The sequence below is a fragment of the Zeus faber genome (genome assembly GCF_960531495.2).
Source record: "Zeus faber genome assembly, chromosome: 3".
NCBI classification, from domain to species: domain Eukaryota; kingdom Metazoa; phylum Chordata; class Actinopteri; order Zeiformes; family Zeidae; genus Zeus; species Zeus faber.
Window position 1 is genome coordinate 23428268 of NC_137190.1, and position 13317 is coordinate 23441584.

At 44.0% G+C, this 13317-nt stretch overlaps 1 protein-coding gene across 1 annotated transcript; it reads right to left on the reverse strand.

The window, feature by feature from the left end:
• Nucleotides 1-1034: 1034 nt before the first annotated feature.
• LOC307227851 (voltage-gated potassium channel regulatory subunit KCNG4-like) lies at nucleotides 1035-3523 on the reverse strand (the record flags this gene model as incomplete). The annotated part of the gene is made up of 2 exons (XM_079997295.1): nucleotides 1035-1865; nucleotides 2765-3523. 2 exons carry the CDS (start codon nucleotides 3521-3523, stop codon nucleotides 1035-1037), a joined length of 1590 nt encoding a protein of 529 aa, XP_079853421.1.
• Nucleotides 3524-13317: the final 9794 nt, after the last annotated feature.

Genomic DNA, 13317 nt, shown 5'->3' on the forward strand with positions numbered 1-13317 from the left:
CATGTTCCATTTCCTCCTGGCTAATTCCACCTAGCCTCCTCTCTACAATAAACTGTTGTCTGCAACCCATTGTTGTCTGTGTCTCTGTGCCGGAGGGCCCTGAAAACGCCACTTGGGTGGCGTGTGGTAGGCTGAACTACCACAGTGACCATCTCTTATCCCACATTTTTCAGGCTATTGGGGTTTTGTAACATTGGGCAGTCCCCGTACGAGCCTCCATCATGGAAACACACTTATTCCTGTAGAGAGGGAGCAGGGGGGGAATCCACACTCTGGTTCCCACCAATGGGGTTTAGGGAGCAGAAGGATAACTTTTAAACAACCGTATAAATAAAAAAAACGAAGTAAGTAAAACAAAGAAGATTGAGGCAAAGAAAAGAAACAGGAGAGACCTGGTTTTTCAGCAGGGATAATGGAGCTTGTTGGGTGAACTGAATAACAGTCACAAGAGGGTAAATGCGACGAATATCTCAGGCTTACACAGCTGAGTGACAACAAACGAGTCGTCTCTCGGTGACGGTAGGTTCTGCTTTTTAGACTTTTTGTTTGCCGGTTTTTTTGATGCCCAGTATTTTCATGTGATTGATAATGGCGGTCACTCTGTCGCGCCAGTCATGTTGTACATGTCGTTTCTTCTGTTAATTATTTTCCCCGCAGAAAATGTTCTTGACGAGACCACCACTGGGGGTAGAAATGGAGGGAACATACTTCCTTCCTGAGAGAGTGACTGATAGAGAGAGAGAGAGAGAGAGAGAGAGAGAGAGAGAGAGAGAGAGAGAGAAAGAACAAGAGAGAGATTGATCTATCGAGTAAAATATGTTGTATCTTTTCGCTATTGATTCTCAGTGAGTGAAAAAAGTGATAAGCAACTGATCACAACAGAAAGTTCAGGTACGATATCCGTCAGTGAATGAGAAGACGAATCTTTTTGGTCCAACAAGGTTTTTCCGGTGAAACAGAATCCAATATATTCGTATATGTAAACACATCATGTAAAACGAATTTGTCTACCGTGTGCGTTTCTACATTTTCCCTCAAAAGGCTGTAGCTGGAAGCATGGCTTGCTGACGCCTTCCTGACATGAGCTTGTCTTCCCCCGACAGCGAACTCATGTCACCGGGACAAAATCCAACTTTGGACAAATTATCTTCGGAATTTGCGGCTAACTCTGCTCCCCGCTCCTCCTTCCACAGCCGCTTGTACTCCAGCTTGAGCTCCTGATAGGAGCGAGAGAACGTGTGGAAGATGGAAGTGGCAGGGAAGGCCATGATGAGTATTCCACTCAGGATGCTGGTCAGAGCAACCATCTGTCCCGGGATGCTCCGCGGCACCATGTCCCCGTAACCCACCGTCGTCATGGAGATGATGGCCCACCAGTAGGAGGCGGGGATGCTGCTGAAGCTCTGGTACGGAGGTACGGCGGCGAACGGCGCCAGTTCGCTCTCGGCCAAATGGATCAGCGGGGAGAAGAGGGTGATGGCCACGCAGACGAACAACAGGAGGAGGCCAAATTCCTTCATGCTCCGCTGCATGGTCAAACCGAGGGTCTGCAGGCCCAGCGAGTGGCGAGCCAGTCGCATAACGTACAGGATGCGCAGGGCCCTCAGTAGCCGTAAGATCAGGCCCAGTTTGTCCAGGTAGCCTCGGCTGCTGCTGAGGTCCTCGTTCGGGTCATCGCGTATTTCCATGGCGAGGGTCACGTAGTACGGCAAAATGGCGATGGCGTCAATGATGTTGAGAGGACCGCGGGCAAAGGCCAGCTTACTCTGCGCGTTGACGAACCGCAGCACAAACTCCAAGGTGAACCAGGCCACACAGATTGACTCCACCACGAACATGCTCTGACACTTTTGGGAGCATTCGCCCTGTGGAAACAGACACACGGAGTGATGAAAACCCACCGTGACTGGAACTATCTTGAATGAACACTATATGTTTTTATTTACTCTACAAGAGGTGACACAAAGAGGGAGAGAGATACAAAGAGGAACTGAATACAACTTTTTTGAGTTTCAAAGTTTGATACATGACTTTCCTAAGCCTCAAGCACTTTGTCTACAACTCAATTGGCAACCGAGCAGAGAAAAGAACAACAGTTCTGCCCAGGCAACCACCATTTGGCACATTGGCGATGCAAGACCTTTCTGATAAAGAGAGTACCATACCTTATATTAAATATGATTGTCCCATCAAATGGCTACAAAAATTATTATGTGAGGTGTCTTAGTGTGGTCTGTCTTAAAGCTCTGTTTCCCCATGCTATGTTGATGACCTTCACCAACTCAATGAACTTTTTCCTGGGACTGGGAAAATTGAAAACAGACTCAAATGGAGCTCATAATAGGTGATATTGAGGGATTAAGAAATTCCAACATACTGGTGTTGTTAATGACTCTCCATTGTGAAGATACAGTGAACCAACCGACGAAATGTTCCTTAAGCCTCTGACCCGGAGTTTCCTGAGCCATGCCTCTCTTTATCCACCTCTCTGTGAACTTGCCCACGCCAGAAATCATAGCCATAAGATGTCCACATTATTTGCAACAATGAGGTTTTAACTTGTACCTAGCTCTATGACATGGCGGTTTTAGTTTTAGCTTCATGTACATACTCAGTCGGATAGTGCATCCATATCAATTTTGGTCATCCACACTGGCTTTAAACTTTCAATAACATTTACAGAAATGGCCAGGTAAGAAGCTATGAAGGTCTATTTGCATCTCTGCAAAAAATAGTTGGACATTTTAACTGGCGTCATACACACCTTGGTTTCTTCTTCTCTCAGATCAGGCATGGTGCTAATGCACAAACTGATAACAGTGATCACCACCATGACGACAGAGAAACAGGCAAACACCTTGCCCGCCAAACCCGAGTGAGGGTTTTCCACTACCTCCTGCAGCACGCCGATTAGTCTCCGATAGCCCACTTGAGCCCCGAGCGGGATTTGTTTCAGCGCCATCCTCTTCTGCCTCCACTCTTCCTCCTTCCGCTCCCGCTCTACCACCTCCTCCACGCGGGTGGTCATGCGCCGCCGGCAGCAGCGCTCCATGTGTCCTGGGTCGACGCCCCAGTAGTCCAGCTCGTCGTGCAGCGACACGGCACACAGCTCCCGCAGAAGGCGCAGTTTCCCCGCCGCCAGGAAGTTGAGGATCACGCGAAAGGCGGTGGGGTTGCGGTCGAAGAAGAACTCTCTGCGGCTCTCATCGTAGTCATCGCAGAGGCACGCTCTCTCCTCCGGGGTGGTGCAGAAGCGCAGTCGGCCCAACCTGCTCTGGGGGAACTGCTCCAAGGTGCTCCAGGGGAAGGTGTAGCGGTTGCCCCCCACGTTGATGAGAACCTGCAGGGTGTGGTCCACCACGTACGAGGCTTCGGGGTCCCTGAGCAGCTGAGCACGCTGGAAGTACACACCCTTGACGGTCTCCGTCTCTGGGATCTCTGTGAAGAAGCGGTCCAGGCTGCTGTCATCGCTGCTGACGGAGTAGGTGCTGAAGTCATTGTTTGCATTGCTGATGATAGGCATCCTGGCTCCCTGGTATAGTGGGGCAAAAAAACTGCCTGTGTTCCCTGTTAAAAGGAGATTAAGCAAAGTGTTATACGGTAAAGCCGACAAGTTGTTATATGGAAGAAAATGAATCAGATCTTTATTTACCATCTTCTCATATATATATATATATAGATGGGCCATCATTAAAAATAATTATCATATTTAATTAATGTAACAATGGTGACAGTTGTTGTGACAGTTTATTCCTTTGAATTTGTACATTTTGTGCTTCATCAATGTGCCCTTTGATTATTATTATATATATTGGATGTGGGGGATTTTGAAAAACCATATGGACCAACAAATATGATCTCTTTATCCTCTTTATTGGAAGGCCCAAGTGGCAGACTAAACTCTGGTTAATAATCGCCCCCACCATCCAAAAAATGTGATACACACTTTATTCACTTATAATAAACTGCGGTGTAGTTTAACATTTAAAGGTGGGTTGTGTTGCGCCTCTATCTTCTTTGTGTATATAAAAGATATATATATATAATTTAAATTTATAATGTTAAGTCTGTGTTCATCTTCACCAAGTAAATCTAGTCGTAAAAAAGAGGAAATATGTTACGACTGGACTCAAAGGCAGACAACTAGAGAATGGCACACATTGCGCCTTTAACTCAAACATTACTGGCAAACAGTGAACATCTCACGCCAGCAAAAAGAATAAAAACAACTCACCATCATCACAGGGAGGCGGAGCACGTACACTGCGAAATTTGCTACGGGCCCCATGCAATTCCTCCAAGGACCCATAGGGGGACCGCGGACCCCCGTTTGGGAACCCCCGTTTTAATCTACAGCATACGGTACGACTACAGTTTTCAAATTACCTCGCATCCATTCATTGCGGCCGTAGTTTTCAGTAAAATAACGTTTTCAATTAATGCGTTCAAAGGAAAATCAACAACCTTGCTGTCCTGTGCACTCACCTTAAATCCAGCTGCAGCGATGTACCCAGGGATGCACAAAACCCGCGCCGTAACCGGGGGTAGAGAAACCCCTCAATCCTCAAACAATACGGCGATGCGTTTTCATGCCCCTTCGCGGGACCTTAAGTTTGCAAGTGGCTGCACCTGCACCTGCACCTGCACCATCAGCGACGCTGCTGCTACTTTGCTCGAGCCTCACTTTGTCCTCAAAGTGGCTCCACTCTTTCTCCATCGGCCGGTCCCCCCCCCCCACCCCGGGAGTGGGAGACAAACGCGGTTACGCAACGGCAGCACCGTCCAACGACAACCTGCGGCGTTGGGATGGTGATCCTCCTCCTCCTCCTCCTCCTCCTCCTCCAGCCCGTCCGCCCTCCCTCTCCTCCACCTCCCACCACCACCACCTGGTGCTGCCGGATATACCCGTGCGTGACCCCCCCCCCCCCGTCAGTCGGGGCGGGTAAAGTGTAAGCCTCTGTTAAATGCACCCAAAGCCCCGTGCATTAAAGTTTGAGGAGTCAGACATCCACAGAGATATAGAGGATTATTGGACGTTAGAAGAAACAAAGCCCTTATCTCTCTCTCCCTCCATTGCATATCATGTGACATAACCGCGAATAGGGAGATTAAATTAGGTTTTGGTTTTTTTATTTGATTGCACTGAAGATTAAAATAGGTTTTTACTTTGTCCTGCTACTTTTTAGACATGCATATTTGTGTTTATTAAATATGATGAATTCATTTATTTGTTAGACTGTAAATGATCTATTTATGTATTTATTTATTTATTCGGTGTCAAGAATTTGTGGAAATCAAAGTCAAAACACAAGGGTGAATAACTTCTGTCTGTTCATCGGAGGAGACTGTTATTACTTTCTTTGCTGTTACTTTGTTATTTTGGACCACGGTGAAGTCCATGCTTACTCGTGATGGACAGGTCAAATTTAAGCCCCAACTCAGGCCAGAAGGTGAAGCCGCTGGACACTTCACAGTACAGTAGCTGGCAGTGATGTGGAAGTCAGTAATAAGGTCTTGCGCTTAACTGATCTTCAGTAGATATGCAGGGGGTATTTGCGTGGAAAAAAGCTATTCACCTTGTCTTCCCTTCTTTTTGACCTCCACATCCCACTTATTACCTTGAGATATTATAGCACATAGTCACAGTCGTTTTGACTTAACAATATAGTGGAACAGTGTATCCGGACCCGGGTACAGACGAGGCCAACGCTAACTAAATGGATTCTGATCCCTGCACTGAATATCAGGGATTACATGGTAATCCACAGCCGGGGGGTGATGTACAAGGGAAACTATAGCCACCAAACTAGAACTGAACCACCAGCCTGAGAGCGCACTGCAGGGGACGTTCGGTCATGAGACTCAATCAAATCATGACCGTCAGCTGGAAGAGCGGTGGATGGTACATTACTACGCCAATTGTAGTCGACTGTACGTTAGGTGTGCGTGTGCGTGTGTGTGTGTGTGTGTGCGTGTGTGGCGGGGAGGGGTTGTGAAAAGGAGCAGGACTAAGTGGCCTGGCAGGTGCCAAATGTAGTTTTCCTTCATATAGGTGTGTGTGTGTGTGTGTGAGCGAGAGAGAGAGAGAGAAAGAGATACCGCTATCCAGTATCCCATGTGGTTGGATTGTTTTTTTTTTGTCATTGTGTGGGTGAATGGCAAATTTTCTTCATAAACGTAAAACGTAGTATAATGCTGGGAGGAAGAAAAAAGCATTATCATCAACGTGAGGGGGAGAAACCACCCAACCCCCCCCCCCCCCCCCCCCCCCCGCCACCATTATTTTGTTATCTTGTTTTGGAAACTAAACGTATTTGCTGCATCATTTCCCAATGACATCCATGACGTCGGAGGTTAACATGCTTCAGTGGAATTGCACACTCTAGAGAGACGGCTCATCCCCTTTAATTTGGGCACATTTGCCAGGGGACCGACGCTACAAAACAACTGATTAATCACTTCACTCACAGCCACTTGACACCATGACCTCTGCCCAACTCAGAACACCAGAACTGTTTGCTCTCCGTTTTGCTCGATGCTGCTGAATATGTCTCTTTTCCCAACGTTGGCCTTTAGCGTCAGTGCTGCGTCAGTCTTTTCAAATGGATTACAAAATATGGCAAAAGAGTAAGCACCCTTGACAAAGATACATTTTAAGGCCGATTTCTCATAATTCTAATTTCCCAAAACCCCAAAATAGAATACAAAAAATCTAAAAACGTGAGCTATCATTAGGAAAATGGTCCTGTGTGTTGGCTGTGTGTGCCGACTTGTAAATGGGATGAAAATCAATGTGACAGCGGTCATGGTGTCATTTTAAAGGAGACCTATTATGCTCCTTTTTACACAAGTTAATGTATGGTCTCTAAGGTCCCCAAAACCTGTTTTTGAAGTGTTTTTTTTTTGTTGAAAATACCACCCAGATTATACATTTTAGCTATTCTAACCTGCCCTCCTGCCCTGCTGTTTTTGTGGGTGGAGCCAGTATCCTGAGGCCCCTAGTTCTGTGAGCCATTACTCCGGGTTCTGTTTTATTTAGTCCGGAAACCTTCACTGATTTCACCTAATCAGTCCACCAAAATCAGTTTTTGAACAAATTTGAGGTGAGAAATAAGCAATCCTGTTGCTGTATCTTCCCTCATATTAGATCTACAAGATAAGATAAGATAAGATAAGATAAACCTTTATTAGTCCCACAATGGGGAAATTTGCACAGTTACAGCAGCAAAAAGTGACAGCAGAAAATAAAGAGCATTAATAAAGAGTTGTAGTAGCTAAAAGTTAGTAAGCAGTATAAACAATATTAAATATATAAAAATATATTCCTAAGCAGAAACAACATAAATAGGAATCAGAGTATTAAAGAGTATTGCACATATTTAGACAAATTGTACATCAGGGATTGTACTTCTTTTTTTTTTTACAAGGCCTCGTTTAAAAGTTTGTTCCAACTTTCGTAGGTATTAATTCCTCTTTCTTTTAAAAGACTTGTTCGTTGAGTGACTCGGATGGGGGGGCCGTTCTAATTCCACTGTGGGCCCTGTGACCTACGAAGGGATTAGAAATCTGAACGGCGTGAAAAAAATGTTTTCTGACAAAGGCTGCCCACGAAAGACCGACTGGGTTGTCTAGTTTCGCGGTTTGTGTGTTAGCAGGCCTGTCAGAGACCCAAATGTATGTGCACAAGCACATACATTTTTGGATAGATAGATAAAAAGCCTCCCGGTCTCTTGTTCCTCCTGAAGAGATCGAGAAAGGAGAAGGTGATGTCGGATCAGCGCCAGGGCAGGAAAACCTACCAATGTTCTCACATTATATAGGACAAGGCTCGTTTTACACCTGAAAGCCGGCCGGCTCGAACCCCGGCTCAGTTTACATGTCGTTCAGGGGAAAAATCCGGCTTTGAAATGTATCACTGTCGTGCAAGCACACTTCCAAATCATCATAAGTGGTATCAGGCATCAGCAAAAAATAAATGAAAATAAATAAATAAAAAAACATAAGCAATATTGTTTGAATGTATGAAGGAGAGGAGAGGAATACCTGAAGTCGGCACTATACCGCAAAAAAAGAAAGCGCTTCCCGAAAAAGAATCGCTGGCAAATCTGGCAAAGGTAAACCAACTTATTGACTGATTGTGAACTCTAATGGATGAGGCCGCGTGTTTTCTACTGCAACGAGGAGAGACAAGCTCCGTTCAATGGTGTCCCATGAAAAAAAGGATTAGATGGATTACAGGATTCTGGCAGACATGCGGACTGCTTAAGGAACTGCCTGTCTGGCCAGTTAAAAAAGGAGCTTAATAGATCTTAAAGGACGAATGAACATTTGCTTTCATTTGGTCGTTTGGCCAATTAGGAAAAGAAAGCAGACAAGAGTGAAAAAAGCTTTCAGCAGCAGATTTTTAATTTTTTAAATTTTATTTCTGGTGATTGATTCACTAACTGATTGATGGATTTTCAGAGAATGCTTGTCACCGAACATCCAGCCAAATGAAAATAAATGTATAAATAACCTATTCTACTCTGGTCAGAAAAACTCTCATGTCTAGAAATTGCCCATTACGCAGACACTTATTTCCTTCCCCTCCGATCAATCCATCAGGAGAGACAAGCTCTGTGGAAACCACCTGCTCGTCCTGGCAACGTCTAGGCCCCGAAACAATCAATAGCGCACTCTTTAAAACAAGGAAATGAGATCAAAGCAAGAAATTAGTGATTGTGTTTCCTAATGGGACGAGACAAGGTATTGTGGTTAATCAGCTGGATGTTGTCTAACCTTTACCTGGCTGAGCAAGGAATAGTACATAAAACACACACGCACACACACACACACACACACGCACACACACACACACACACACACACACACACTTGCTGAAACACTGTCTAATGCTTCACAAACATGTGCGCAGGCCCCTCACTTGATCTCCAAAAGGTTAAACAACACGCACACGTACATGCACACTGAGGCTGAGAAGGATGGAAATGCAATTACATCACAAGCCGCCCTCTCTTTGTATGATTGAAACACAATCCCCCCCTGTCTAATTCTGGTGTAACGTGACATCCCTGTGCTCAACTCGCTTCAAGACAGAGAGGCTGTGCTTTTGAAATGCCGCCCCAAAGATAGAAAGATACACAACTTGGCTGTAGATTATTTTATTTTTACTTTGTTATTTCATGAAATGGAGCAGGTCTGAGAAATAATGAGGACATTTCATGATCATGTCTATGAACAAGGTGCTTGCACTGCTGCCTCACAGCAAGAAGGTCCTGGGTTGGATTCCCGCCAGGGGCGCTGTTGGCCCTGTGCTCAGGTGGGCTATCTCTGGATACGGGGCCTTTCTGTGTGGAGTTTGCATGTTCTCCACGTGCTCACGTGGGGCTCCTCAACACAAAAAAAGGACTCCAATTTAAAAAAAAATGTCCTGTCCCTGCCCACGACACGGATCCACATCTTGAATTGGTCCCTGGGTGCCGACGTAGTGAGGGCTGCCCCTGTAGGAAGCATAGCTCGGATGGGGGAAATGCGGAGGATACAATTCTCCAGTCACCATTACCTGCGTGTGTGTGTGTGTGTACGTGTGTGTGTGTGTGTGTGTGTGTGTGTGTGTGTGTGTGTGTGTGTGTGTGTGTGTGTGTGTGTGTCTGGGTCGTCACCACTCCTTGCATGCTTGTGTGTGTGTTATCTCCGTGAGATTAATAGAATGATGATTCTTCTTCTTCTATAAACATATAAAACTGATTTAAATGTCTGTTAATTAAGAAAAGCCCGTCCTGAAATGTCTAACTATCCTCATTGTATCTAAATACGTCGACAGAGCAATAGTGCAAGCCTGTGACGATCTTTGGTTGTCTTCCACTTAATTGCTGCCTCTTGTTCCCTTTTAGTATTGATGAAAATTCCCATGTAGGAACCCAACACCAAAACCTGGATGGGAATGTTTATCGAAATGTTCATCAGTAATGAAATTCATGACATATGTTACAATGTTCGAGCGTAGAAAAAGCTACCCACAACACTCAGCCGTCCATAGAACCATTAGTTTATCCATACTCAGCACCCACACTGAGCACTTCAGTCTCCTCTAAATAGATCCGGCTCTTTTCATGACGCCTCCAAGCCTGGAAATGTGGTCACACTTTGAAAACACAACTTCAACAACAACAAAAAAGCAACAGATCTCGCTGTGCATTGCTAATGCTACTGTTGTCCCCAAATGAAATGAATGATTACAAAAAACACAACATGCTCATTCTAGCTTTCATCCCAACCATTTATACATACAATAATACACAGGGTCCAGTGGGAAATCCCTTGTGCAGAAAATTAGGAAGTTACCACACCATCCCCACACCACAAGGACATTTTTTGCATGTCTTTTGGTTATATGCAAAATCTGTGAGGTTACACAGATATTATACACAAAGTATTTCAATGACTATTGCTGTTTTGCATTAATCTTAGGGACAAACATACTATTGACTATCATAAAAAGAGTCAAACAAGAAAGAAAAATGTCTAGCTATCCTATTTACTGTAAAAAAATTTTTTAGAGGAAACACCTTGAATCCAATTCAATATTCAGACCATGGGGAGTAAGGACTCTCAGATGACTGATCCTTTCTGTGTGTCGTTTGAGAAGATGGGTGTCCAGAGCCAATAGGGGCAGAATGTAAGATATACCAATGTTTACGTAAGATGCTTTTAATCGCCCCAGACTGTTCTGGATACCTCGTGGAAAAAACGGCAGAGATTCTTTGGTTTTGTTCCCCTCATCTTCTCAAATAAATCTGAATAAGCTTTATTCTGGATTTTTTTGGAATAGTAGAATTAATTTGGGGTTTTTTTCTTTATAATCCCTTGAATTCCCTTGCATAATAGCCACATGTCTGGCAGAATCATCTTGCTGTTGTGTTTTGAGTGGCAGACGATGCCTGGGAACTGCTTTTTAACAGAGATTTCCAGGGCGCAGGTTCCTTGGATAGATTGGATAGAAATATTTTTGTCCATAATTATCCACAAGTCTGGAAAACCTATCCATTCAATGTTAATATCCACGGTGGATTATAAGTGGACTTTGGATTTTCAGGGCAAGGAAGTAAATGAGTATAAAACAAATGCAGTTCCTGTTGAATGAATGTTGATAATAAATCATATCTTCAAATAGGCCCAAGTCTAAATTTGCAAACAAAGATGCAAATGAACGTTCCATGGCCACAGCATGGAATGAAATAGAGGGTAACTACAGTGAGAATGTTTCTGCCAGAGATGAATAAAATAAAATTTCAGCCATGGATCCTGTTCTGAGAGGAAGTGAAGAATAAATTTCATACCATCACAAAGAACGGATGTTCGTTTTGACTGAACAACAACCTTAATAGAATTTATAAAAGTGGACATATTTCTAGTACACTTGATAAATGCAGGAAAATCCATTAAAAAAAAAAAGATAGATTAAAGGAATAAACAAATCAGAATGACTAGAAACAATACAAGGAACAGTGGAATAAGGGTGTTCGAGACCCTTCAGTATATTCAGTAGTTCATAAAACGGTAGAAATAATTAAAGTGCCAACCTTGAAGATTCTCATTTAAATAAATGTCTGTTCAGTCACTATCGCTGAATTAGGTGACACAGAGGTCACTGAGCCCATGGCCACTGATGAAAGCCCTTGCATTTGCAGTATTCTGAGCATTAAGAACCAGGGGTCTGTGGCGACTTTGCCGCCATGCATTCAAATCGCAAGCGCTGCAGTTAAGGGTTTTCCATCAGCCAGCAGTAGTCACTACCAACTCACTGACGTCACACAGGCAACACTGTATGGATCTCTGGGAAGTGTGGTCCAAAAACACATCTGCAATTATCGCTTTCTACCATAGGTGCCGCCAAAAACAATGGAGCAGAAATCTTCGAGATAACCACTTAAAATGAACCAGTTCCTAAAAAAATGCCTCTTGGTTATTTTCCCACTTTGAAATGCATCCTCTAGAGCGGCATGAATTCATCCAGCCACAGGATTAACGGATTTTTATTAGAAAGTTTCTTCCGACAATTGGTTTAGACATTCTTTTATCTAATCAGACTTATTGATAATGACAGTTGCCCCTCCCTTGACTTGATTATAATTGATTGTTCTTATTGAAGATCCCCCAAAGCGTCTCTCCCTTCCTCAGATGTACTGCTATCGCTACGATTTACCCTGTTTGAGTAGAGCATCCACATCAACAAGTCGACATTATATTTCAATTGAAGCGTTGCAGTTATCGAAAATAATAAACACCCTTTGTTTACAAGAGGGTATCATCCTTCCAAGACGAAGCAGAAACTGGACATGTTTCCTCCGAAATAATGATGAAGCTGCAAGTAGAAAATGAGTTCAGCTGAATATGAAAATATGAAATCTAATCTATGAAAAGCGGAAATCTTCCAGGGTGATAGGATAGGATGGCTAGGCATGTCTTTCTTGTGTGATTTTATGAGACTATAGACTGTCTGTGCCTGAGATTGATGGCACATCACAGCAATATTCATTCAAATATGTTGGGTGTATATTTGTGAATAGCCATCTAATATGACAACAAAAAGGGAGACACGGTTTTCAAATTGAAAAGTGTACAAGTTTATTACTTAACATACCAAAAACCATACCAAATATAACAAACATACTTAAGTTATGATCAGTGTATAATCGGCAGATGGGTGAGTGGTGAGCGTAGGGTGTTAAACCAGTAACACGGCCGAAGCCAACCAAACAAAAACATGGTGCCGTAAGGGGGGGAATGGAAAGGAGAAATCTTCAATACTCCTGGGAGACTGGCCGGGTGCTCCTCGTTGCACTGATGAGCTCCGCCCACCAGGGACCTGCAAGGCAACACAGATAAACAACAGACAAGGGGGAAGAAACACACAGCAGGAGGGCTGTCACACTGTGTGACCTCGCAGATTTAGCACGCAAACAAAAAACATGCATGCCCTGAAGGAAAAAAAATATATATATAAGAATATGTTTCCCTTGTTTTAAATGATCTGTTCCCCTCCAGGGTGACCAAGACACTGGCAATAGGGAATGTGGAGTTGACGTCACATGTTGTTGAATTTTGGGTAACATGACATCAATGATTTTGTTAACTCGTCGTGATTTAGGGGATCCCGCTGCCTTTCTGCTGGTGAGTTGGAGGCTGTGTTTCGATTTTCTGTCGTGAGTCTGGAAAGCGTGGCCATGGTAGGTCAGTGCTGCTACATCAAGAACTGCCATAGTCGGCCACACCATCCTTCAGGGAGAAAACTGGACAATGCCGTTTTTGTTTTTT